General features: G+C 44.3%; 2 protein-coding genes and 1 pseudogene across 4 annotated transcripts; 2 read left to right on the top strand and 1 right to left on the bottom strand.

The window, feature by feature from the left end:
* The first annotated feature begins 5,743 nt into the window (after positions 1 to 5,743).
* LOC143420653 (uncharacterized) lies at positions 5,744 to 7,180 on the top strand (annotated as a pseudogene).
* Positions 7,181 to 10,110: 2,930 nt separating this feature from the next.
* On the bottom strand, positions 10,111 to 16,637 carry LOC101482245 (GTPase IMAP family member 9-like). 2 transcript variants are annotated; one of them, XM_076889519.1, is made up of 4 exons: positions 16,487 to 16,637; positions 16,020 to 16,070; positions 15,534 to 15,641; positions 10,111 to 12,497 (listed from the first exon to the last, which is right to left on the bottom strand). In XM_076889519.1, the coding sequence occupies exons 1-4, from the start codon at positions 16,533 to 16,535 to the stop codon at positions 11,728 to 11,730; spliced, it is 978 nt and encodes a 325-aa protein (XP_076745634.1). In that variant the 5' UTR covers positions 16,536 to 16,637; the 3' UTR covers positions 10,111 to 11,727. The 2 variants fall into 2 exon arrangements, with proteins under 2 accessions (XP_076745634.1, XP_023009895.1); XM_023154127.2 differs by having other exon boundaries at positions 16,369 to 16,500.
* Positions 16,638 to 16,862: 225 nt separating this feature from the next.
* On the top strand, positions 16,863 to 24,829 carry LOC105941040 (GTPase IMAP family member 4-like). Of its 2 annotated transcripts, none has more exons than XM_076889518.1 (3): positions 16,863 to 16,997; positions 21,500 to 22,057; positions 22,601 to 24,829. In XM_076889518.1, exons 2-3 carry the CDS (start codon positions 21,517 to 21,519, stop codon positions 23,326 to 23,328), a joined length of 1,269 nt encoding a protein of 422 aa, XP_076745633.1. In that variant the 5' UTR covers positions 16,863 to 16,997; positions 21,500 to 21,516; the 3' UTR covers positions 23,329 to 24,829. The 2 variants fall into 2 exon arrangements, with proteins under 2 accessions (XP_076745633.1, XP_076745632.1); XM_076889517.1 differs by having other exon boundaries at positions 16,872 to 17,157.
* Positions 24,830 to 25,991: the final 1,162 nt, after the last annotated feature.

Below are 25,991 nucleotides of genomic sequence, written 5' to 3' on the forward strand. Positions count from 1 at the left end.
TCACCTGGTCTTGCTCCACAATCGGTGTTCCCCTTATTCTCATGCAAAGCTCTGTAGTGCCTAAGCATGGATGAGGTGTTGTTGTTATATCCCAGCTCCCTGGCACATAGCAAACACTTCACCTTGTACAAAAGTACAGACAGCTTAACATAAATTGTATTGTACCGTCAGTATTATGAAAATACATCTTCTGTAGAAATTTACATACCTTGTTGGGAGGAATAAGATCAAAATGTTCCCACACAGGGGAGGACATCCTCCTCTTCTTAGCTGGCTCCATTCTCTCCTGACTTTCTCTCATAAACCTCCAAACTGTCTCCAAACTCTCACTAACCGCAGCTCTCCATCAAACACCCACATTTTGAATGAAGTCTGAGGGGTTTATATCGCTGTCATAGCTCGCGGCAAAGTTCAAACCACTTCATGAACCAGTCACGTGGTACAGCCGGGCAGCGAGGCTTCGGACGTCATCATTTTCAGCTCCTCCCATAAATGAAGCAAGCCTCGTTACGCACATCGCGGAAACGCCCCCTCCAGTACTCGACACAAGCTTTGAAGCCTCGATACAGAACGTCACATCACTAGTTGTAAATAGTTTGTTGTAAATAGATGTAAATAGTTGTCAATATTTTTTACCTGGTAGCTGTAGGGGTGAGACGCCATTTTCTTTGGGAACCTTTTCTCCTGTTTTTGGTGAGGGACGCAGGTAAGACACCTGTAATTTTCTTTTGGGGTTTTCTGTGTAGGTGAGCCAGTTGCATTTCATTTCCAAAGCCTTTGTTTGTTGTTTTGGCCATGCTCACCCTGACCCTTGCTACCTTTTGGGACTTAATAAACTGGCTGGCTGTTGCAAAATCCGTGGCAGTTGTTTTTTTGGTTCGTCTTCCTTGAGAGCAGGGAGTGTGGGGGCACTTTCCTTTTTTTAAAAAATTTAATTAATTTTAAATTTGCACGCCGGTTTTCCCTGGGCTGGGGTGTAACATAATTGGGGGCTCGTCCGTTCCTTTTTTTCGTCTCGTTTGGGTTGGCTTGGAGCGTGGGCTCGTTTGTTCTTTGTTTGTTGCTGTCGTCATCATCGCCGGTGAGTTACCAGTGTCCTTTGTTGGCTCTGTTTTACTGGTTGGCAGGGTTTTTTGGTTTTTGGTTTTTTTTGCCTGTCCCGTTTGGCTCTTTTGCAGCAGAATTATTGTCTAAAGGCAAAGAAAGATGCCCAACGGATTTACTTTACCAAACTGACCATCCCAGCCTTGCCATAATGGTCCATTTGATTCACCTTTTATTGTTTATTTTATTTTCACTTGCTGAATACGGGACAGACTTGACTGGAGGAAAGAAGGCGAGAAAGAAAGAGGGAAAGAGAAACAGCTGAGAAGAGGGACGGGGGAGAAGGGCAAAAGACAAAAACCAACAGAACGAGCAGAAAAGAGAAAAAAATGCATATATCAATCACCTGGATCACCTGCTGAGAAAGAAAAAAGAAAACAAGCAGAAGAGAACAAGAGTAACAGAATAAACAACATCACAATGATATATGGGAATATGACAGTAAATACTAAATATTAAACATTATTGTGCAGCACATAAGATCAACAGAACACAGTGTGCTTTGAGGTAGGAGCCAAAAAGGGTGTAGTTTGTGGGTGTGGTCACCCGTGTGTACACCTGTGAGCATGGACGCGCTTGTTTTTAAAAGGTTCCTTCATGTGATGATCTGCTAGAGGGTGTGGGGGGGCCACAGCCCCGTCCTCCAGGGCATGAAGCAGGTATGGAAGAGATCAAGACTCCAGACATCCAGAGGCCCCCAGAACACAAGAGACCAAGGAAGACCAACAGAGGGGCAGCCGCGCCACTGTCCCAGAAAGAGCTGAGGAGAGTCCCAGATGAGGGCTCACTCAGCAGCCGCGGAGCAGAAGCCAGGGGGAGTTGCAGTGACGCGCCCGTGAGCTCCGCCGGCAGCCAGCCGTGCCTGAGTGACCGAGCCCCAGGCCGAGAGGCCGGGGGCACCCCACCTCCGAAGTGGCCCGAGCGAGCCCCAGGCTCCAGGCCCCGATAAGCGGCCGCCAAGGAGTGAGCCGGTGTGTACCTGGACGCCCATCCCCGGACACAAAGAACCACCAACGCACCGATACCTGAGGGAGTCCGCCACCGGCAGGGGAAGTGGTGGTAGGGGGAGATAGGCCTCCAAACCTTGGAGGGCCTGAGGTGTCCCCAGAGAGGTGGCGTCTGATACCCAACCTGACATATAGACACAGACATACAGGCACACACAGATACAAACATCCATTCCCACCCTCATGCTCTCATATGCACTCACTCCACACTCAACCAACGTGGAGACAGACATAAAGAGACGCTGTACACACGATCACACTCCCCAAGCATACTCTACGAACCGAAGCTGTCGTCATCATCGCCGGTGAGTTACCAGTGTCCTTTGTTGGCTCTGTTTTACTGGTTGGCAGGATTTTTTTCTTGTGTGGGGGGAAGGGTGTTCGTAGTGGGTGTGTTAGTATGGAGTTTAAATTAGAGGAGTTCACCATGAGTCCAAAAAGGACTATTTGGTGCTCATTGCAAACTTTTTAGATGTGCCTGTGCCATTTAATGTGAAGAAGAAAGAGCTGAAAGACCTCCTGTGTGTTAAACTGCATGAAAGGGGGTCGTTTGGTGAGCCAGCTCCTGCAGGGGGAGTTCAGGCGGGAGCTGTTGCTGGCATTCCTGCCCCACTGAAAGATCTCCCTCCTCAAACTGGCCCTTCTGCGGAAGAGCTGCAGTTAACACTGCACATAAAGGAGGTTGAGTTACAGAAGCAGCAGTTGGAGGTGGATGCCATGCACTTAAAGCTTAGGGCTCTGGAGAGAGGGGAGCTGCTGTATCAGTCACCATCCCCGCAGTCAGAGGACAGCTTTGATGTAAGTAGGCACATCAAATTAGTCCCAGCTTTTAGAGAGACTGAGGTAGATTCATATTTCACCGTGTTTGAGCGCATTGCAGGTGCACTACACTGGCCAAAGACTGTAGGGTCTCTTCTACTCCAGTGCAAATTGGTGGGGAAAGCTCAGTAGGTGTGCACAGCTCTTTCATTGGAGGACAGTTTGGATTATGAAATGGTGAAGGCTGCTGTCCTACGTGCATACAAGCTTGTCCCAGAAGCTTACAGGCAAAAATTTAGAGGTCTTAGAAAAACTGCCACCCAGACTTATGTAGAGTTTGCCAGAGAAAAGAAAACTCTGTTTGATAAATGGTGTCACGCTACCAAGGTAAAAACCTTGGATGATTTGCGTGAGCTGGTGTTGTTGGAGGAATTTAAAAGTCAACTCCCAGAAAAAGTAGTAACCTACTTAAATGAACAGAAGGTTACAACTCTTGTCGCTGCTGCTGTACAGGCCGATGAGTTTGCATTGACACACAAAGGTGCGTTTTCATCTCCTGTTCACAGCACACCAAACTCAGTCAGTCCAAAAATCTGGTCTCCAAAGAACACCCGCAGTATCACATCCGCAACCACTGAAAATAGAGAGTGCTACTATTGCCATGAGCAAGGACACCTCATTGCTGCCTGTCCCGTTCTTAAGAGAAAGGAGCAGTCCAGTCAGCTTTCTGCAAACCAAACCTTACGCTTTAGAAGGGGTGACTGTACTTAAAACTGAGAAGGACAGGATAGATGACGAGTTCAAACCGTTTGTGTCGAAAGGTTGTGCTTCTTTGGTGGGAGGAGAGAAGAAACTTGCTGTTACCATTCTGCGTGACACAAAACAGTCACTCATTTGTGAGGGTGTTTTATCTTTTTCAGCCCAATCGTATTGTGGCGCCGACATGTTAGCGTGGGGAGTTAAAATGGGGGTTATGCGTGTGCCATTGCACACTGTGCAGCTGTCGTCACAGTTTGTATCAGGGGAAGTTAAACTTGGGGTGCGACCTCAGTTGCCAGTTGAGGGCATTGACATCATTCTTGGGAATGATTTAGCTGGATGCAAAGTTTTTCCTTTACCCGAAGTAGTCGAAACACCAATAGCAGACACAAGTGCCTCTGATGTCGCCGCAGCAAACTTCCGTTAACTAACCGTGCGTCCGAAATCAGTGCCTTTGTTACACCTGACCATTTTTATGCCATTCGGGTTAAGAAATGCCCTTAGCCACATTCCAGCGACTGATGATCACTGTGTTACATGGAGTCAGAAATTGTGAAGTGTATTTGGATATAGTGGCCTATTCATCCACCTGGACTGAACACCTCAAAATCCTTAGCAAAATATTTGACCACCTGCGTGATGCCTCTCTGACACTAAACTTGGCTAAATGTGAGTTTGGAAAAGCTGTGGTAACCTACCTAGGCAAGCAAGTAGGACAATGTCGAGTCCTCCCTGTTGCCGTGAAAGTGCAGGCAATATTAGACTTCCCAGCTCCTCAAACGCGTCGCGAGCTGCGTCGTTTCTTAGGCATGGCCGGTTACTACCGCAGTTTCTGCAAAAACGTCTCTGAGGTAGTAGTCCCGTTAACCAGTCTTACCAGTCCTAAGTCACCATTCATGTGGTCAGAGACATGTCAGTTTGCCTTTGAAGCTGCCAAGGCTCTCCTCTGCAGTGCTCCTGTACTTGCCGCCCCCGACTTTACACGTCCCTTCAAGCTCGAGGTAGATGCCAGTGCTTTGGGGGCCATTTTCTTTGGGAACCTTTTCTCCTGTTTTTGGTTAGGGAGAAATCAGAAAGGGTTTTATTGCCAAATGTTGAGCAGGTTTACAACATTAGGAAATTGCTGCGGTACTTAGTGCAAGTACCGTGGAGGCAGGTAAGACACCTGTAATTTGCTCTTGGGGTTTTCCGTGTAGGTGAGCCAGTTGCATTTCATTTCTAAAGCTTTTGTTTGTTGTTTTGGCCATGCTCACCCTGACCCTCGCTACCTTTTGGGACTTAATAAACTGGCTGGCTGTTGCAAAATCCGTGGCAGTTGTTTTTTTGGTTCGTCTTCCTTGAGAGCAGGGAGTGTGGGGGTACTTTCCTTTTTTTAAATTTTCCTTTTGTTGCACGCCGGTTTTCCCTGGGCCGGGGTGTAACAATTCTCAATCATCCAGGAAAGTAAATCTCCAAAAAGTTGCTTCTGTTCATCTGGACGTAGCATTTTGTGGGAGAAACGTTTCGTCATCATCAGGTGACGTCCTCAGTCTCAGCTGACTGCAGGTTTCAATCTTATAAACAGGACATTTGCATAATGACTGAAACCAGCCCACTGAGGAACAATGTGCTGGGAGGTCAGCTCCTTAATCTTAATTATGTAAATTCTGGACTTTTGTCAAAGCTGGAAAGACTCCTAAAGAAAGCTCCAGCCGATCCAGGAGAGAAGGACAACCGCTGCCCAAGCAAAAACCTGTAGTGATCCCGTACGTGTCAGGAGTATCAGAGCAGCTGAGACACATTTTTCTAAACACCGGGTCTCTGTGGCTGTTAAACCCCAAAACACGCTGCGCCAAAAATTGGTCCACCCCAAGGATCGGGTCCCCTTAGGATCGGTCCTAAGGGTACATCTGTCACCATCTTACAATGCTGTGATTGCAGCCATTCCCCAACTCTCTGTGAATGGGACTCATGGTTATTGATCAGTGGTCTTGAGAATTTACATAATTAAGATTAACGAACTGGATTGGCCAGATGCTGGCAGGTGTGTAAAAATAACTCAGTTGTTTGGTGGTGGCATCGCAGGGCTTCCACAGATTCAGTAACATTAGCAAGTGGTGGAGACCAGCAGGTGAATGAGGGAAAGGGGAGGCAGGAGCAGAGACCCGCCGGTCCTAGTGGCAGGTGAACTGAACTTCAGGTAAGAAGTTATGACCTGCAGTCTATCTGGGTCAGACATAAACCAAGTTCAGGTGGAGTTTATTTTCGTTGTGCTGACTTTTTACAGTCACTTACAATAACTCGTACTGCGTGCTAGCTAGCATGACGGAGTTTATATACTGCTGGGTGGTGCTATGATGTTACTGATAGTGAACTTTATTTTATTCATAAGGTTAGTTAGTAGAGTTGCCCATCTGGATGAGAGAAGCTTCTCTCCCACGCTTTTCTTTTCAAGCTCCTTTAATTACGGTCACTGTTACGGTCACATCATAACTAATGGAGGGCTACTGTATGATCTGAAATTTCTCTCTGCCTTTTTAAACACTTCCACAGACGTGAAAACTTCACCCCAAACTGCAACCCAAGAGTCTGCAGTTGGCACTTCCCTCAAGGAAAAGCTGCGCGGCCAACACGATTTGCATGGAACGACAGGAAGTCTTTTCAGTTCCCAGATGACGACAACCCTGTTAGAAAAAAGAAGAAAGAAGAGCAGGTCCCAGCTATTGGTGAAAATCAAGGTGAAAGATCAGATGCTGCTTCTGTCCTGTTTTTAGAAGCCCTTCTTTCCAGATTTGATCTTAAATATCATTCTGATTGGACTGTCCAAATGATGCCCCTAATTGACCAGTTATTTCTAACCCTGGTGAAGCTCAAACTTAATTTTGGTCATGCAGACCTTTCAACAAGGTTTAACTGCAGCAGAGCCACAGTAACTAATATTTTTACAACAATTGTTAGTGCACTGTATGACATTTTGTATGTTGGCATGCTGGAAAACAACATTCCCTCGAGAACCAAGAATCAGACATCGCTGCCAGATTGCTTCCAACATTTCCTAACTGCAGGATTGTGCTTGACTGCACGGAAGTTTCTGTTTCTAACACAGAGAGACTTGACACACAAAGTCATTTGTACAGCCACTACAAAGGACGGACCAAACTAAAGGCTCTAATTGGTGTGGCTCCTAATGGTGTAATAACCTTTGTAAGCAACTTGAATGGTGGAAGTGCCTCAGATAAGGCCATAACAGCTGACTGTGGAGTACTGCAACATGTACAACCAGGTGACATGGTCATTGCAGATAAGGGCTTCACAATTCGGGACATCCTACCAGAAGGGGTCTGACTGAACATCCCGTCCTTCCTCACCAACGGACAATTCACACAGGAGGAAGTGAACAGCAGGAAGATTTCCTGTGCAAGAATACATGTAGAGCGTTCCATTCAAAGACTGAAACCTTTCTCAATTTTGCATCACATCCCACATCAGTTAAAAAAAATATTAATAAGATCTTGAAAGCATGTGTGTGTCTTACAAATTTACAAACACCTATTCTCCGTGAAATTGAATGAATTATACCTGTGAGAGTTCAGAGGGAAAAGTACATTGTGTCATTTTCTAACTACTTGTGGACCAGAAAATACAACTGTTGAATAAGTTTACTGTTATTATTTATAACTTCTAAGTGTTCTGGATTCTTTTGTGTGTATACTCAGGATGTTACACCATAAAAACAACTTAGTTGCATAGTTTCAAATTGAGAATGGTCTCATTTGTGATTCGTAAAATGTTTAATTTTACTCTGTTTTTATCAATGGCTTGTTATATTTTTCATTCCATTCCAGCTTCCTGATTACTGCCTAGTTTTCTTGCTAAACATTTTCAATTAAAATGAAGAATACCAGATACATGTCTTTTAATCTTTAAACAAATATTTTCTTTTTAAATGAGAAGGGAAAAGTTGTTTGGTGAGAATTGTCCTTAAAAATTTATTATTGCGTGCCTTTCCTTTAAATCGGCGATCATCAATAATTAAGGACGGTTCACGAATTATAGAGGAAGAATCGGTTAAACTGGCTTTAGCCATCTGAATCATTGCAGGGGGAATGGCCTTCACAACTTTAATGAATTTACTTTGAGTACATGATAAGCCATAATTATCTATGAATTTGTTATATGTTAACACATTTAAGTCATTGTCTAAAAGGTGTAAAACCATCCAAGTTCCATGACCCATCCAGTCCTTATAAAAGATGGATTTTCTTTGTATCAGTATACATCTGTTGTTCCAAATCGAATTTGTATGTGGAGAAAAATTATGCTTGTAAATCCTTTTCCAGTACTGGAGAACCTGTTTATGAAAATTGGATAATTTAATTGGTAATTTCAAAGTCACACTTTAAGAGAAATTCAATGCCACCAAGCTTCTCAAAGATTACTTTGGGGAAATAAAACCAAATACTGTTTGAGTTATTTATGAAAGACTGCAACCATTTGAGTTTGATGGAACCATCATTGCTTCAAAATAAATCGCATTCAAACCTCCTTCTTCAAATGACTTCACTACATCATTCTTCCTAACATAATGTTGCTTGTTTCTCCAAATGTAATTAATGTTAATGTGATTTATATTATTGATTAGTCTGTTGGAAACATATAAGCATTGTGATGGATAAATCAGTTGAGAGATACCTTCTGTTTTAGTAAGAAAGACGCGTCCAAAGATGGAGAGGTTGATTAGGCTCTTTTTAGATTTATGGGTAATATGCTCAAAATTTAGATTTTCTCTATTATCTGTATTCTTTGAGATTATAATACCCAAATATTTAATTTCAGTTTTAATAGCTATGTTAAGAGAGCTACTGGGTTTACAATCATGAATAGTTAATAATTCGCATTTTCTAATATTCAGTGAAATTTCATTTAGTGCGAGAGGAACCTGTGACATGTTCTTTAAAAACAGTGTAGTATCATCTGCTAATTGAATTACGATCAACGGGGCTCCCATCAAATTCAGTGGTTGAATATTTGGATTGTGTTTCATGAAAATAGCTAAAAGTTCTGTTACAATAATGAAAAGTAACGGAGAAGCTGGACACCCCTGACTCCTCGACTGATGTTAAATCGTTCAGACGTTCCAAAAGGTAAAGAAATAGAACTATTGATGTCAGAGTATAATAGAGAGATTAAATCTATGAATTTTTTACCAAAACCAAAATACTGTGAAGCTTTTAAAATGAAAGGATGTTCGACCGTATCAAATGCCTTATAAAAGTCTAAAAAAAGAATCACACCATCATCTTCAATTAAGCGATTATAATCCAGTAGATCTAAAACATAATATTATTGTGGATAGAACGATTTTTAAGAACCCAGATTGTGTTTCACTAATAATCTGATCTAAGTCGTCCTTTAATCTGTTTGCAATAACATGAGCAAGAATTTTATAATCTGTATCCAATAGAGTAACTGGTCGTAGATTATCGATTAATCTTTTATCTTTACCAGGTTTGGGAATAAGGGAGATAAGACCCTGTTTCATTGTCGTTGCTAACGTTTCATTACTAATGATTTCACTAATAGTTTGGAAGAAAAATTGTTTTATTTCTTTCTAGAAGAATTTATAAAAGATGGCAGTCAAGCCATCCTGACCAGGAGCTTTGTCCATTTTCAGTTTGTTTAAGGCTTGATCTCAGTCATCCAGTCATATATCAGAGTCACAAATGTCTCTGAATGCAGAATCGATTTTTCAATCTGATCAAAAAAACTTAATGAATCAGTAATTAAATATTTAGGCGAGTGTAAATTTGAGTAAAATTTATGTTTTTCTTCTGCTATAGTCTTATGATTTGTGCATTCCCCCCCATTTACGATTAATGTCTTAATAGATTTCTTTTCTTGCCTCCGTTTCTCCAGATTGTAGAAATATGAAGCACTTTTTCACCTTCTTCTTTCCATTTTGCACGAGCTCTAATGTAAGCTCCATGAGCCTTTTTCTTGTATAGATCATCTAATTGAGCCTGTAAAGACAACAGGGATTTCTTATCAGCCTCTGACATAAACTGTCTATTACAATAGTTATTTATATTGTAAAGTAATTTACTTTCAAATTCCTTCTGTTGTCTACTTTTCATTTTACTTTACACTACTTTACAACTGCTTAGTTCGCCATCGTGCCGGCCCCACGCTTCCAGCTTTATTTGTGAAGAGCACAGCAGCTTACAAAACACGTAGCGAGCTCGTACAGCTGTTTTCATAAACTAAGATGACCTTAAAATAACGGAGCTACGTGCGGTGATGCTAGCGTTAGCCATGTTAGCACGTTACCATCAAAAACGATTTAAATAAAATTTAAATAAAATAATCAGAAAACATTAGTGAGTTCAGCTTTTTATGTTCATCAGTAACAACAAGAACAGAAATGTGTTGAACGTTATTAAATATCCCAATTCTTTGATCTTTGGGCTGAAGGAAGAACAACACTCGGTGTTTAATGCTCAACAATCTCTTTATTCCATACAAACACTTAGAGCATTACAAACGGCCGGACGGGAGATGTGCACAGGAGGGTGTCCGGCAAGATCTCCAAGTGTCTGACCATTTCTCACATTCTTAGAGCTTCAGGCCCAAACTAAGCCTTCACATTCTTTCTCTCAGTGAGCCTACGTTACGATCTTGGCTTCCTGTGCAGTATGTTTTGTTCTTTCTAATCAGACAAATAAGCGCATGATTCTACACAAACAGCATTTCTTATTAATCAGCAGTATAATGCATCATAAAACAGTGTAATACCCCATTCCTGTTTTTCTCAGAATAAACAATTAATTTTATTACTTGTACGTGGGGATTTTCACATCAAATCCACTGGGGCAGTTCCAGCAGCACATTGATACACAGAAATCAACAACCTTTTTCTCTCAAAAACTAGGTGCCTGCTAGTCCCTCTCTAGTCTAAACAACAGTGTTTCACTAACTTTCTCCTAGAAGATGGTCCCGTTATCTACTTTCTCCCAGGCCGGCGTGGGCGAGAGTCTGCACCATTCTACCCCCCAAGGACACGTAGTCTAATACCTTTATTTTCAGGGCCGTGTCCACTTAATACTACACTATATGGTTATATGGCATTTTAGTTAATATAAAGCATAGAATTGAAGCACTTCAAATAATTTCATCTCAACACTGCAGGTCTCCAACCTTACAAACAGGACATTTGTGTAATACCTGACCCACTGAATGAACAACGGGCTGTGGGGTCAGTTTATGACCATTAATATGTAATTTTTTGTATATTTAGGACAAAGCAATTTCATAATTTCATACCTGAAACGGTTTCACACAGCATTTTTCTGGAGCTATTAATCTTATTTTTATAATATTCTGTACAGTTTCTCTTTTTATCCCTTATAGACACATTTTTCTTCTACTCCCAGGTGAACATATGTGAGATTTTTCTCATCCCTTTAGATTTATTAATTATACTATACACTCTGATGGTGAGGAAATGCACCAAATTTCATTCTGATGTGCGCTAACAATCATGGTTACAGTTACGTTTGGTTAACGTGATGACTGAGTATGTGGAAATCTGGCACTCTTTCCACTTCTTGATTAGAGAAGAGTTTATTTCCCACTTCCATCATAAAGAGGAAGGTTAAACTATCATGCTTCACCTTTTGTCTATAAACAAATTTTCAGTTAATTTAAGAGCAGGATAAGCAGCTCAGAGTCAGCTTCAACACCATCTATTCCATTCTGTGAATGTATATTTGCTCCATTTATTTAACTGTGCGAGCAACAGAACAAAAGGAAATCTGTCGGTATGCAACACTCTGATCCATGCTCCCATCCTGCTGGCAGTCCATTATTAACTCAGATTTAAACTACAGGTAATCCTGTGCTTCTTACAGCTACTGCAAACACATCAGCAGTTCCAGGACAAATTTCCAGCTCATGAATCCTGAAGATCTCACAAACTCTCCTGGAAAACATCACCTTCAGCAAAGTCATGACCCCACAAGCTGATGGAAGCTTCTGGAACAGCACCGCCCAAAATCTTTAGTGTGTTCGGCCTCTGAACCAGGTGGAGAGTTGAGTGCTGTGAGTGGGAGTCAGCATCACTTCAGTTCAGCTTCAAGGTCTCGTGGAACTTGGTGAGGATTTCATCAAAACAGTCATCTCTGGTCATCTGCTCCACGATCTGACGGACTCCGTTCTCTAAAGCCCGATAGTACCTCCTCACCTCCTCCAGCTCACACCACAGTCGTTTCTCTAACTGCTGTTTCTCCTCCCGAGCCTCCGTCAGCTTCTTCTCGTACTCTGACTTCACCTTGTCTTCTTCCTCCGTCAGCTTCTTCTCGTAGAACTCTCTGAGCTCTGACTCTCTCTGTTTCAGCATCTCCTCCACCTGCAGGTAGGTTTTGTTGGAGTAAGACTCTCCTCCGTTGTCGGCCACCATCTTGTCCACCTTCTCCAGCAGGTTCAAGACTTGGCGACGGTCGTTGGCTCTGAGATTGTTGAAGACGTGGTATCTGTTTCCAGCCTTCATCAGGACCTCCTGCAGCTCAGGTCCCGACTCCTCCTTTATGAACTCATCAAAGTCTTCTTCGACTTTGTCTCCGTGGGTGAAGAGGATCATGGTGTACCTCCAGGCACCCTCTCCAAAGATCTCCTCCACCTTCTTCACGGCGTCTCGTTCCTCTGCAGAGAAGGGTCCCACCCTGATGACCAGCAGGATGGCGTGGGGCCCCGGGGCCGACATGTTGATGCATTTGGAGATCTCCCTCTTCACGGCGTCTTCAGACATCGTGGTGTCGAAGAGGCCGGGAGTGTCCACCACAGAGATGGTCCTCTGGAACAGCTTCTCCTGCTGCTTGGAGCACTCAGCCGTCACTGAGGAGGAAACAGATCAGTTAGACTGAATTTACATGAAGCACGAACACAGACTTCACCTGAACATGAAGAAGGCTGTGCAGAGATCACCTAACAGAGGCTGGAATGTAAATATGGGTCTCATACTGGACTCTGCTGGTCTTTAACCTGAACACTTCTGGACTGTAGTGACGTGAGAACACACAGCCTGGTTCTGTAATCATTATAGAGCATAGGTGTCAAGCAGCCTAACTACATTTGGCCCGCGAAGCCATACCAAATTACTATCAGAGCTGGCCTACTGGTATTATACAGCTAATATATATATTGTTTAGTATTAAGCTTTGCTTGTTCCATATTCAGTTTTTCAGCAAAACGTGTTTGAGTCCATAAGAAAAGATTCATTCTTATATCTGGAGGAAGTTTTTTTTTTTTCAATAAATATTAATGTCAGCCCGCGACTTTGTTCCAGTTTTGAATTTTGGCCCACTGTGTATTTGAGTTTGACACCCCTGTTATAGAGGCTTCGGTCCGAGAAGCTTCTTCAGTTCAAATTCAAATTTTATTTGTCACACACATAATCATACACAGTACAACATGTGGTGAAATGCTTATTGCTCTGCAATGCCAGACCATTAAATGACAGTAAAGAATTTAAAGATTTACAGATTATGACAAAATTTACAGATTTTAACTTAGAAATTTACAGTAAGAATAGGATGTGCAAATAACGATTTACAAAATAAATTATAAGAAGCGTGCAAATAAACAGAGCGTGTCTGGTGCAGCGATGTATGAGAGTCCAGTCCTACACCTGGTTCAGGCCCCGAATAGCCTGGGGGAAGAAGCTCCTCCTCATTTCCTCTGTTTTGGCCTTAAGGGAGCGGAAACGCTTCCCAGACCTCAACAGTGAGAAGAGTCCATTGTTGGGATGGGAGAGGTCCATCATAATCTTCCTAGCTTTGGACTTGCACCGCTTGGTGTAGATGGACAGCAGGTCAGGGAGCTCTGATTGAATGATGCGTTCGGCCGAGCGTACCACCCTTTGCAGATCTCGTCTGTCCTGCTTGGTGCTGTTCCCAAACCAGGTGCAGATGTTTGCCGTCAGGACGCTCTCGATGGTGCAGGAGTAGAAGTTCTTGAGCACCTTCAGTGGCAGATGGAAGTCTCTAAGTCTTCTGAGGAAGAAGAGACGCTGACGGGCTTTCTTAACCAGGGAGTTGATGTGGCAGGACCATGACAGGTCCTGAGTGATGTGGACACCCAGGTATTGGAAACTGTCCACTCTCTCCACTGGCGTGCCACTGATGATGAGGGGTTTGTAATTCCTCGCCTGCTTTGTAGTGAAGTCCACGATCAGCTCCTTAGTCTTGCTGATGTTTAGGAGGAGGTTATTCTCCTGGCACCAGGTCTCCAGGTTCCTAATCTCCTCCAGGTAGGCCGTCTCGATGTTGTCGGAGATCAGGCCCAAAACAACAGTGTTGTCAGCAAACTTGACAATGGAGGTGGTGTCGGATGTGGCTACACAGTCATAAGTGTACAGTGAGTACAGCAGGGGGCTTAAAACACAGCCCTGAGGCACTCCAGTGCTGAGTGAGATGGAGACTTGTTTTCCCACCCTCACTGATTGGGGTCTGTCTGTGAGGAAGTTGAGGATCCACTGACACAGTGATGAGCTGAGTCCTAGATCTGTCAACTTGGTGAATAGAATAGAATAGAATAGAAAAGAAAAGCTTAGAGGGAATTATTGTGTTGAATGCTGAACTGTAGTCCAGTCAAACTGAAGTGGGTCAATGGTGGCAGAAAGTGAAGAAGTGATGTGATCTCTCATCAGTCTTTCAAAACACTTCATCACTATTGGAGTCAGTGCTACTGGGCGGTAGTCATTGTGGCAAGCGGGCTGTTGTTTCTCCGGACAGGGACAATGATGTACTCTCTGAAGCATGTGGGGACCACTGCTTGGGCCAGAGAAAGGTTGAAGATCTCCGTGAACACTGGTGCTAGCTGGTCAGCTGACCAGAACTGGTGGAGAGTCCCAGATTTAAGCCTAGTGGGAGTAACCCCCCACAGAGGGACAAAGGACCCCTGATGATCCTCTACCTAATCGCCTGAGCCAAGGTGTGAAACTGGGTGTGGGTCCCAATCAGCCAGAGTTTCGGGTGGGTTCATTGTGAAACCTGGCCCCACCTTATCATGCGAATTCCTGAGGTCAGATGGCCCAGGATGTGAGTGGGCGTTAAGGCGTCTGGGAAGGGATCTCAAAACTGGATTATAGATGGCAGAGAGTTGGTGTCGTAAACCCCGCCTCTGTTCAAAGATGGTCGTTCACAGTGGACATAGATGCTTCTTTCACTCCTCTTTCAAACCATCTGTCCTCTCTGTCCAAAATGTGAACATTGGCATCCTCAAAGAGTGACCTTTGACCTTTAGATGCAGATGGACTGCTGAGTCTTGTCCTGTGGAGGTGGCTCTTCTGTGTTGTGCCATGCGCTTGTGAAGTGGCTGTTTGGTCTCTCCAATGTAGAGGTCTGAGCATTCCTCGCTGCACTGTACAGCATACACCACATTGTTAAGTTTGTGTTTTGGATAGTAGATTCTGTTCATCTGGATGTTTTCAGTGGGAGAAACGTTTCATCATCATCCAGGTGGCTTCTTCAGTCTCAGCTGACTGCAGGTTTCAACCTTATAAACACAATGATGGAAACCAGCACCACTGAAGGAACAATGGGCTGGGAGGTCAGATTATGATCATTAATATGCAAATTCTCATGACCATTGATCAACAACCACTGATCAATAACCATGAGTACCATTCACAGAGAGCTGGGGAACGGCTGCAATCACAGCATTGTAAGATGGTGACAGATGGACCCTTGGGCCCCTCCTCCATTCAGAGATGGTCTTTCACGTAAATGGCCTCCTTGACTCCGCCCTCAACCCAGCGTTCCTCCCTGTCCAGGATGTTACATCCTCGTCCACTGTGTGTGTGTGTGTGTGTGTGTGTGTGTGTGTGTGTGTGTGTGTGTGTGTGAGCATCTACACATGTGTGTGTGATACCTGAGGAATGACTGGACGCAGCTCTGAAGGCCTCTCTTCCCAGGATGGTGTTTCCACTGGAGCTCTTTCCTTCTCCAGTCTTCCCGACCAGAACCAACCTGAGTGACACTGAACACAGACACACAGAGATCAGATCGTATATGCGGGACATTCCAGGCTGATCTACAAAGGACGGTATTAGCTGATTTTTAAATATCACATGACCAAACTGTTTTCTGTTCTGACTGAGAGCTGACAGGAGGTGCTGTGAGGGAGCACAACTAGAGCTGTACGATATTCGTCTTGTAACCGGAAGGTTGAGGAGCAGCTTCAATATAACCAAGCCTGCAGAACCAGCTGAGACCAGCTCACACTCATGCTGAGCTTAAATCCTTCACCATCCACCTGCCAGCTTTTCTTTGGTCTTAAGTTATCATGTGTTAGTCAGAGCTCGTTCGTGTTTATGGTTCCTGTTTCTTCTGGAACATAAAATTGAAGAGACCACACCTGTTGGAGGCTCGTGTTTACTGCTTCTCCTCGTCCTCCCTCCTGCTGCTCCTGCACACACACACACACACACACACAGTAATCTTTTACATGAAAGTGAAAGTAACTGAAATTAAAAACTGCGTCACCCACGAAAAACCCGCTCAAACTGCGTTTTTCACCAAAAACTAACCAGTAAACTACACGCACGCGCACGCCCGCACACACGTACAGGTGTATATTAATGAAGTGTCCTCTGTGTTCGGACAGTTTGATGACTTTGTTCGGACAGTTTGATGACTTTGAGAAGCGCAGACGGAGAACAATGATTGGATCGGCTTTAATTAAGATGATTTCCACACACACTCACCGGACTGTTCCTCCGAGGCCATCACACCTGCTCTCACAAATTCACCTGTTTATCAGTTATTTGTTCGAAACTTCGCTCAGTAAGAAGGTCCCACTGAGCCGCCCTTTTCCGGTCTCACCTTCAAAATAAAACGGTGGAGTCCGGACCGCGGGATGGTTCAGTTTCATTCTTGGGGAAAGATCCAGGCTTCATATTCTTGTCTGTTAGTGATGACTGAACCCAGGACAGCTGGAATAATTACCTGCTCAGGTGCACTGTCGGACTAAGCAGCTTTACATCACCTAGGTTCAGATCGGTAACACAACCTTAAAAGAGGGCGGAGTCATCTGCTGTGATGGAAACTAAAGCTCAGGCGAATCACGATGTGTTAATATCACAACTGGCCTTCGTTTAGAACCGGGGATAAAAAATAAACTGGTTCAGATATTTAAAATGTTTTCTAGTGAAATACTAACGACTCTAGTAATTTTATTTTGAAGAGCACTCCTGTTTCCGGTGTCAGCAGTTCGCCCTTCAGTCAAGAAGACGGAACCACAAAGAGGAGGAAACGGCCTGAAAAGTTCAGATGTGTTTCCGGGTCTCTGCGCTTTTGTTTCTGCGTGTCGGTGTGAGCAGCTTCACCTGGACAGGTGAGTGCAGCGGGACCACGGGGACCAGCAGGGCTCAGGTGTGACCGGCAGTGAGGGCCTCGGCAGACGAACCCACAGACAGGATCGTGTTCGTCTTCAGGTGTACACATCTGCGCATGCCCGAGTCTCCGCGAGGCCTCCACAGACACTCGCGTTCACAGTAAGTTGGGTGTGAGTGCGTGGGGCGCGTTATCAGAGATTTCAGTCATATGTGTTCACCTCAGTAAAGTTGGTGAAAGAACAGGAAGTAACCCCAAAGATTAAAAAAGAGAAGAAACGTTTCATTCACGGGCTCTTTGTGGACGTAAACACTGTGGACTAACAGCTGAGGTTGGGCGAGTGGACGAACATGTCGACAACAGGCCGACCCTTTCACCGATCGCTTTATTTATTTATTCGCCCATGAGTAAGTTTGGTACTAATGTTGGTTGACCCTAAGAGAAGCAGTCAACGGAAAATAATAGTGCTGTTTTAACAGCTCCCTCCCACAGTGCGCCCAAATGCAGCAGCGATTCAAACTCAGAACAGAAAGAAAGGACGGCAGCAGCCTGTGATCAGAAAAACACAAAAACCGTTTATTTAAACAAAAAACCACAATGTTGGGGAGAGAAACTGGCTTCTTTTCCACTATAACTGTGTTTACAGACCGTTCCAGTGTTTCTGTCTGACACACTACACCAAACAGCAAATACAAAATTAAACAAAAAGTTAAAATCAAAATGAGTCTTCCAGTGAACATAAAAAAATCTCACACACGTCTTTTGTGCGATTCAGCGCGTCTCAAATGAATAAATAAATCAATAAATGAATTATCCAAAGAGTAGCTATGTTACTACTGAAACAAACAAGAAAAGAAGTAAAGATTAAATATTCCCTCCAGACAAAACTAAATGCGCAAATCAGTCCGTGCATGATCACATTCCTCCGCCCATAAAAAAGTCTGCGCCTGTGCGAATATATCGTTGGTTAATGGACCGACAATTTTTATATGTCGCCCACCCTTAGTAACAACCAGGCTCAGTGTCTTTGAAGATTCTCATTCATCCAGGTCATCGTGGCCTAAGGAGCTTGGAAAGGGTCACATGGTGGAGAGTCCACCAGTCCAGGTCCCACTCATGTCTGTGGAGATGTTTACCACATCAGCTCATTGATGTCACTCTAAAGGAAGAGAACACCTGTGAAACGCTGTGTGCACAGTGCGTGGATGTAATCGTGTATACTGGTTACTGATGTGCCAGATGTTTATATAGATAACATCTGTTTGCTGAGTGCAGCTACAGCACACTAACTCCTCCCACTCTAATGTTGATGAGGTCTGTATCTGATCAGTCTGTTACCTGGATGCTAGGTGTCACTGGAAGGGTGGGGATGGTGTATGTGTTAATATTAATAATGGTGTATTTCCACTGTGGTATGAGTTGTGTACATACTGCAGAAACAGCAGTATTATTCAGTCACACATGATGTTACGGTGCATATTTACAGGTGCCATGTTTGTTAGTACCATGTTTATAATCCTTTTATTGAGCTATATTTATCCAACATTAAGGTTCCTGTAACCCTGTGCTGCTCTTAGAGTCCTGCTCTGTCTGCTCTCACCCATGTGTTGACTCAGTTTGGTTGTTATAATCAGAAGTCACTAGGAGATAGCGGTGCAACGAATCAAAAATGTCGCGGTTCGGATCAATGTTCGGATCAGCAAAAAAAGGAAAAAGACAAAAATGTAACATTTACTTCACTTACTGAAGTATTTTTGCCTGTTAAAAACATTCAGCTCTAGACTCATTCCACGCAATTATAAAAAAAACAAATGATGGTACAATATGGGGCAGTACGGTCTTTGTATCTACCACTCAATTCAGTTTTATTTATAAAGCGCCAAATCACAACAACAGTCGCCTCAAGGTGCTTTATAATGTAAGGTCGACCCTACAGTGATACACACCGCTCTTTATATCGCACTCCACTGTGATATAATGAGCGGTCACGGTCACGTAGCTTTCCGTTGCCCTGGAGCTCCACCCATTTGTAGCAGTTTGGGCAACAGAAGATGTCTGGGACAGTTCAGCCATGACTTAAATCTTTTCCTGCTCATACTTGCTTGGAACAATCTGCCAATAATTCTGCCAGCTTCTTTCACCACCCGCTGGAGTGCTTGCTGATCGGCCTTGGTGCAGCTGGGGAACCACACTAGAAATCCATACGTCAGAACGCTGCTGATGGCACAGTTGTAGAAGTTCAACATCAGAGATCTGGGAATGTGTGCGCTCCGCAGTCTCCTCAGGTAGTAGAGGCGCTGTTGGGCCTTCCGTACAACTGAGGTGATATGGTTGCCCCAGGACAGGTCCTCGGTCACAGTTACCCCCAAGAATTTAAAACTGCTCACCCTCTCCACCGCCTCACTGCCAATGAAGAGAGGCAGATGGTTGTTATGACCCCTCTTCCGGAAATCTACAATGATCTCCTTGGTCTTTTTGGTGTTTAAGACCAAGTTATTGTCGTGGCACCATGACTCTAGTTGTTGCACCTCTGTCCTATAGTTTGTCTCATCATTGTTGGATATAAGTCCGAGCACTGTAGTGTCATCTGCAAACTTAACAATGAGATTGGACGCGCAGGAGGAAATACAGTCATGGGTGAAGAGAGTGTATAGCAGAGGGCTCAGGACACACCCCTGAGGGGCACCGGTGTTGACCACAAGGGTGGAAGAGGTGTTCTTACCCACTCTGACACTCTGTCTACGGTTAGTGAGGAAGTCCACAATCCAGTTGCACAGAGAGGAGTTAAGTCCCAGTTGGTGGAGTTTGGGACGGAGTTTGTATGGCCGGATGGTATTAAAAGCCGAGCTGTAGTCTACAAAGAGGAGCCGTGCATAGGTGTTCCTGTGTTCCAAGTGCTTCAGTAATGTGTGCAGCACTGTGGCAATCGCATCCTCGGTTGACCGGTTCTCCCTGTATGCAAACTGGTGCGAGTCCAGGGATGGTGGAAAAGCAGCTCTGATGTGTTTAATGACCAGTCTCTCCAGGCATTTGGCGGGAATGGGGGTGAGTGCCACAGGTCTGAAATCGTTCAGACATGTGACATTTGACTGTTTTGGGATGGGAACGATGGTTGCTGCTTTGAAACAGGATGGTACCAGTGAACAGGACAACGAGGTGTTATATATAGAGGTGAAGACGTCCGCCAGGTCCACAGCACAGTCTTTTAGCACCCGGCCCAGCACTCCATCCGGCCCGGCCGCCTTCCTGGTGTTAATGCTCCGGAACACACGCCTCAGCTCATGAGTGCTCAGGACCGGAGCAGGGTCGGTTGAGGGGAGAGGGGACAGGACAGGGTCGGTGTTCTCCCTGTCAAAACGGGCATAAAAGAGATTTAGATCCTCAGCCAGAGTAGGACTGTCGGCTGAGGGTGATGGTGTTCTCCTTTTGTAGTCCGTGATAGCCCTGATGCCCTCCCAGACCTGCCTTGGGTTTGTGTTGTTCTCAAACCTGGCCTCGATACGCCTCCTGTGCTGCTGCTTGGCAGTCTTGATGCCTCTTCTCAGGTTGGCCCTGGCAGCACTGTATGCCTCCTGGTCCCCGGATTTGAAAGCGTTGTTCCTCGTTCCTCTGTAACGTCAGAGGTGATGTTCATATGTTGATTAATGGTTTTCTTTCGTTTTTGATGTACTGCAGAATATTTTTATAAAATCCAGAACAGGAAAATCTCCTTCATGTTTTTCTGTTTTATCTTCCGCTACTTTGACACAAAGGCCTCTGCTGTGACGCTCACACCTGTGATAAAGTCTTGAGTGTGTCAGCTTCCTTTTTATTGATACAAAAATATGTAAATGTACTGATCTGAATTGTATTTCTGACTGTCAAAATTTCCCAGATTCAAATCGAATCGAATCGAATCGATTCGGTACCTTGTGAATCGGAAACTAATCGATTCTAGAAATCAGTGACGATACCCAGCCCTACAATCTTACCACTAAAGTGGACGCACAACGGGATATCATAGCGTGGCACAAGCATGTTCATCATAGTTTAAACCGCTTGTTTTGCACACGACCTCCCGTCTGCAGCTAACACCCCAACAGCTTTTGTAATAGCTTCAGCCCGGTCGGATCGGGCAGCAAAGGGCTGCTTAAATACCGCAAACTCCTCTGCTCCTCCACTTGGAACGCTAGCGCTGACCATAACTATCACTTGACAGACTGACCACGCCACCATACACATACTTTTTTTCTTCTTTTCCGTTGCACCACTACTAGGAGATATACCCGTCACGATCAGCATCGTTCTGCCCTGCGTTAGCCAGTCTGGATGGGTATCCGCTGTTAGTTCCTCAGCCAGTAGGTGTGGATCATGTCAGGTCATATTTCTGTTGTATGTTTGTACTTTTATTTAAACCTCTTTAATTATTATCTGTACTATGTGGTATAGCACAACAGGCAGACTTGCACAGAGTAATATGGTGATGCACCACCACAGTCACCACACCTGTGCTCTCTCCTGCAGGTCTCTGACGTTCAGCCATGGATGATCATCTCTCCATCGTCCTCCTGGGAAAAGTTGGAGTTGGTAAAAGTTCTTCAGGAAACACCATCCTAGGACGAGCAGCGTTTGAGTCCAAACTGTCCCTCAGACCAGTGACCAAACTCATCTGTGTGGAAACGGGAACTGTGTTTGGGAAGCAGGTCTCAGTGATCGACACTCCAGAGATATTAGGATCAGAGCAGCAGGTCCAGACCTTCTGTCAGTGTGTCCTGCAGTCTGTCAGACCTGTTCTGTTCCTGCTGGTGATCAGAGTGGGTCGGTTCACCGAGGAGGACCACAGGGCCGTGGAAGCAGCGAGCAGAGCGGTCGGGCCTCACAGGCTGGAGAAATGTTACCTGCTGTTCACGGGTGGAGATGAACTCAAGACATCAGTGGACGATTATGTTTTACAGAACAGAACAAGTTCACTTCCAGATGTTGTAAAAAGGTTTTCACAGAGAACTCACCTGTTCAACAACAAAGATGAAGGACGGGAACAAGTGAGAGAGCTGCTGCTGAAGGCGGAACACCTCCCCACAGGTAAGAGCTGACCTCCATGAGACAGATGCTGCTGTGGGCACGTCTGTGCTGAGTGTGGGCAAACAGCTGCTCACAGCTGGATTTGCACTCTGTCAGAGAGCTGATGGTGCCACACCAGGCATGTCAAAGTGAATTTACACTGAGGGCTACATACAGCACTCTCTGTAAGTTCAACTACTCATTTAATCAACATAACATTACAAAGAAACGCTGCTCTGGTGGTGGTGTGGGAGTCTGTATCAGAGAAGCTGTCAAATAATACAATCCTGTGGAAGTTGCTAAATGTTTGGCCTCCTTTACATTTTCAAAGATGTCCGGTGGAGTCTTTGATGGGCCAGTTGTGGGCCCCGGGCCTTATGTTGGACCTCCCTGTGCCGACCAAAGATCAGCTCAGTGCTGAGAGCAGCTGCAGCTCTCCATCACAGATAATGTCAGAGCTGCTGCTGAGGTCACATGACCAGTGTCAGTTTGTTCTCAGGCTGTGAGCTGCAGACAAACTGCAGGAAACACTTCCACTCATGATGGTCTGATCTTCTCCTACAGGTGGAGCAGAACTCAGGATGGTGCTGGTGGGGAAAACAGGAGTTGGGAAGAGTGCATCAGGAAACACCATCTTAGGAAGAAGAGTCTTTAGATCTACAGCATCTTTTTCCTCAGTAACATCAGAGTGTGAGAAAGAAACCGGTCTGTTTGACGGTCAGACCCTGACTGTGGTTGATACTCCAGGTCTGTTTGACACCTGTAGAAGTCAAGAGGAGAGAAAGATAGAGATCGCTAAATGTGTCGCATTTGCTGCTCCTGGTCCTCATGTGATCCTGGTTGTGATCCAGGCTGTCAGATTCACTGGAGAAGAAAAAGAAACAGTGAGAATCATTCATCAGATGTTTGGAGAAGAAGTAGCAGGTTACACCATGATCCTGTTCACCCGTGGAGACCATCTGGAGGATGTGAGAGTCACCATAGAGGAGTTTATCACACAGAATCCAGCTCTCCATGACTTCATCCGTCAGTGTGGTGGAAGATATCATGTTTTTAACAACAGAAGCAGAGATCCTGCTCAGGTCAGAGAGCTGCTGAAGAAGATCAACACCATGGTTCAGAGAAACGGAGGAAGATACTACAGCACTGAGATGTTCAGAGAGGCTGAGAGAGCCATCAGAGAAGAAGAGATGAGACGCCTTCAGAGAGAAAATCATGAGATGTTAGCAGACAGGCTGAGAGAGATGCTACGACCTCAGAGAGAGAATCAGCCGCAGTGTGTTCTTCACTGATCTTCATCATTAATTATTATTAATCATCGTCATGAAGACAAAGAAGGAAAATGTTTATTTAACCTGATTAAAAACTGACAGTCTGATCATGTGATTGTTATTATTAAACAGCTGTTTGATCCTGTGATCATTCTGATTGGTGATGTTATTGATCAGCTCCTCTGATTGGATCCTGTTGATTATATATATCATTAGTGTTGATGTAAACTTCCTGTCAGCAGTTTAAACCATGTTTCATTCAACCGTCACGTGACTGTGACGTCAGCAGTGAGCAGAGCGCCCCCTGTTGACCTGCACAGTTTCTGACCAATGGGATCACAAAGCTTCCGTGCGTCCTTCAGCAGAGGAGACACTGGAGCATCCTTTGTGAAGGGGAGGAGGAAACGCCGTCCCATAATTCATAGCGACGGAGCGTTCAAAGTAAAGAGCACCATCGTGTACACCTTCATCACTGTTTTCATTTCATCCAGAAGCTGCTGATGTGCTCAGTTTGTATCAGCAGCCGCTACACTCACAGCTCAACCCGCTGCAATAAAACTTCTTCCTGTTGACTCTGAAGGTTATGTTCCAGATTAATGGTTGTAAATGGTAAACGGCCTGTATTTGTGTAGTGCTTTACTACCCTAGGGACCCCAAAGCGCTTTACACATTCAGTCATCCACCCATTCACACACTGGTTGTGTGTGATTGTGCAGCAGCATCAGTGCGTTTAGTGCAGTAAACTGTGTCGACTGCAGTTCACATGTTGTGTTTGTGAAGGTGAAACTAATAGAAGTGGTCCTGTGCTCAGGTTTGAGCCCCAGCCGGACTCTGAGCCTCTCTGTGAGCAGACGTGGATTACTCGATTACTCTGCAGTGCACAGAAACATCCACTGACTGCTGTGAGGTCTGTGAGCGGCCTCTGCTTCCTGAAACATCACTGACCCAAACCCGCTCAGCTCCTTCAAAGTGAATCACATGGATGTTGCTCACATTCATTACAGCACTAATAACACGACTCATCTCTTTATTCATACTTAGTGACGTGTGTCCATGCTTTTATTTAATGGTGTCGTGTTTCCAGAAGTGACATAGTGAAAGTAAAGCTCAGTCCTTCGTAACATCTGGCGAGGCATCACGCAATGTTCCCTCTAAGCTGTGCGCGTGCGCAGTTGCAGACTGCTGGCACGGTCTCTGTGCACAGAAAAAAAATCTCACCTGAATTGAAATTAAGGCTACGTCCACACCAGGGGCGGAGCGTGGGGGTGGCTTACTGGGCTTAAGCCCGGGTTGTTTTGTCAGAAGCCCGGGGTCTTTTGGAGTGTAATTTTTTCATAGTTAGATGCCTGGCTGACAACTGTATAAAACAAAAAGTACACACAATATTCGAAGCACATAGCGCACACTGTGGGAATTTACGACTGTGCGTGAATCCCCCCTGATATTGGTATGATCCGAGCTCAGGCACTAAGCGACTGAGCGAGGGGGCGGGGCAGCTGCTGCCTGTGAGTGCGCTGTTGGAGAAACGCAGCCAGCCATACTAAGGAGAGCTTAAGTTTGAGCAGGTACCAAAGCAAATCATTCGTACCGTACAAATAATGTAAATATGACGGTGCATCACGAAAGATTGATATCAAACTGATCACTTGACCCATATTACGTTACTCGCTCTTCAAGTGAATCAACAAATGGCGAAATGAAAAGCCGAACAAATGCTATTTTTTAGAGAGTCTTAGCTTACGTGTGTTTATTTCATATTTTCAGTTCTTACCCTCCCCGACTAAATCGGTTTCAGTTATGTACTGAAATATAAGAATGGACATTAGAGGCTTCTTTCAAAGAAAAAACTCAGGTAAATGTTATTTTATATATTATGCTTTGTATGTTGTTCAGTATATTTCTATGCAAAACAAGAGGGATTTCAGTACACAGCAGGATATTCACATTTATAACCAGATATTTACACTTTAGGGAGAAAACATAAAACATTTTTACTGTACAACATCAATTTAGATAAACTTTAGTTTTAGATAAATATTGAAATATATTTTGAATTAGTTAAATGTCAGAATAAAGAGAGACAGAGCTTTCTGTTTTTTATCACTTTCATCATATTAAGGAGCACATATACACTAAGTTTATTGTTAATTAATAAGAAACTGCAGACGATTCCATTCTGAGCTGAAGAAGCTTCTGATTGGTTCGTAGAGTCCATGTGAGTAAACTGGTGGCACAGCTGTGGATGCATATAAGACACCCCCAAAACACAGAGGCTGTTTCTGTGACATGGGAACATCAAGAGATGTCAACCAAAACAGCAGGAACAGAACTGTGGAGCTGCATAAGTGTGGCTCAGTTTGAATACAATTTGGTGCCATTTACAAGAAATACAGATAGTTTCTCTCTTTACTCTTAAAGTTAACAAATATGTTTTTATATTTATCTAAAAAATAAACATTTAGTCTGATTTGATGTTACAATTAAAAAAGTGTTTTTATCTGAAGAGTAAATATCTGGTTTCAACTGTAGATTTGATGATTGTCAGCACAAAGAGGGAACAAGAGCAGGTGAGACACACCTGTTAGTCACATGGTTGTTTGCCAAAAGTATCACCGTATCACAGGTCCTCATGTATCTCGTACCTCGTGTTTCTTTTTAGGTTTGTTATTTTTCAAATTCTATAT

This window comes from Maylandia zebra, linkage group LG10 (genome assembly GCF_041146795.1).
Source record: "Maylandia zebra isolate NMK-2024a linkage group LG10, Mzebra_GT3a, whole genome shotgun sequence".
Lineage (NCBI taxonomy): Eukaryota > Metazoa > Chordata > Actinopteri > Cichliformes > Cichlidae > Maylandia > Maylandia zebra.

Excerpts from the sequence above, each read along its gene's own strand:
- LOC105941040 (XM_076889518.1), top strand. The coding sequence starts at position 21,517 with ATGGATGATCATCTCTCCATCGTCCTCCTGGGAAAAGTTGGAGTTGGT. Across the intron at positions 22,058-22,600 it reads GGCGGAACACCTCCCCACAG|GTGGAGCAGAACTCAGGATG; the intron begins GTAAGAGCTGAC and ends CTTCTCCTACAG.
- LOC101482245 (XM_076889519.1), bottom strand. The coding sequence starts at position 16,535 with ATGAAACTGAACCATCCCGCGGTCCGGACTCCACCGTTTTATTTTGAA. Across the intron at positions 16,071-16,486 it reads TCCACCGTTTTATTTTGAAG|GAGCAGCAGGAGGGAGGACG; the intron begins GTGAGACCGGAA and ends GTGTGTGTGCAG. Across the intron at positions 15,642-16,019 it reads TAAACACGAGCCTCCAACAG|TGTCACTCAGGTTGGTTCTG; the intron begins GTGTGGTCTCTT and ends GTCTGTGTTCAG.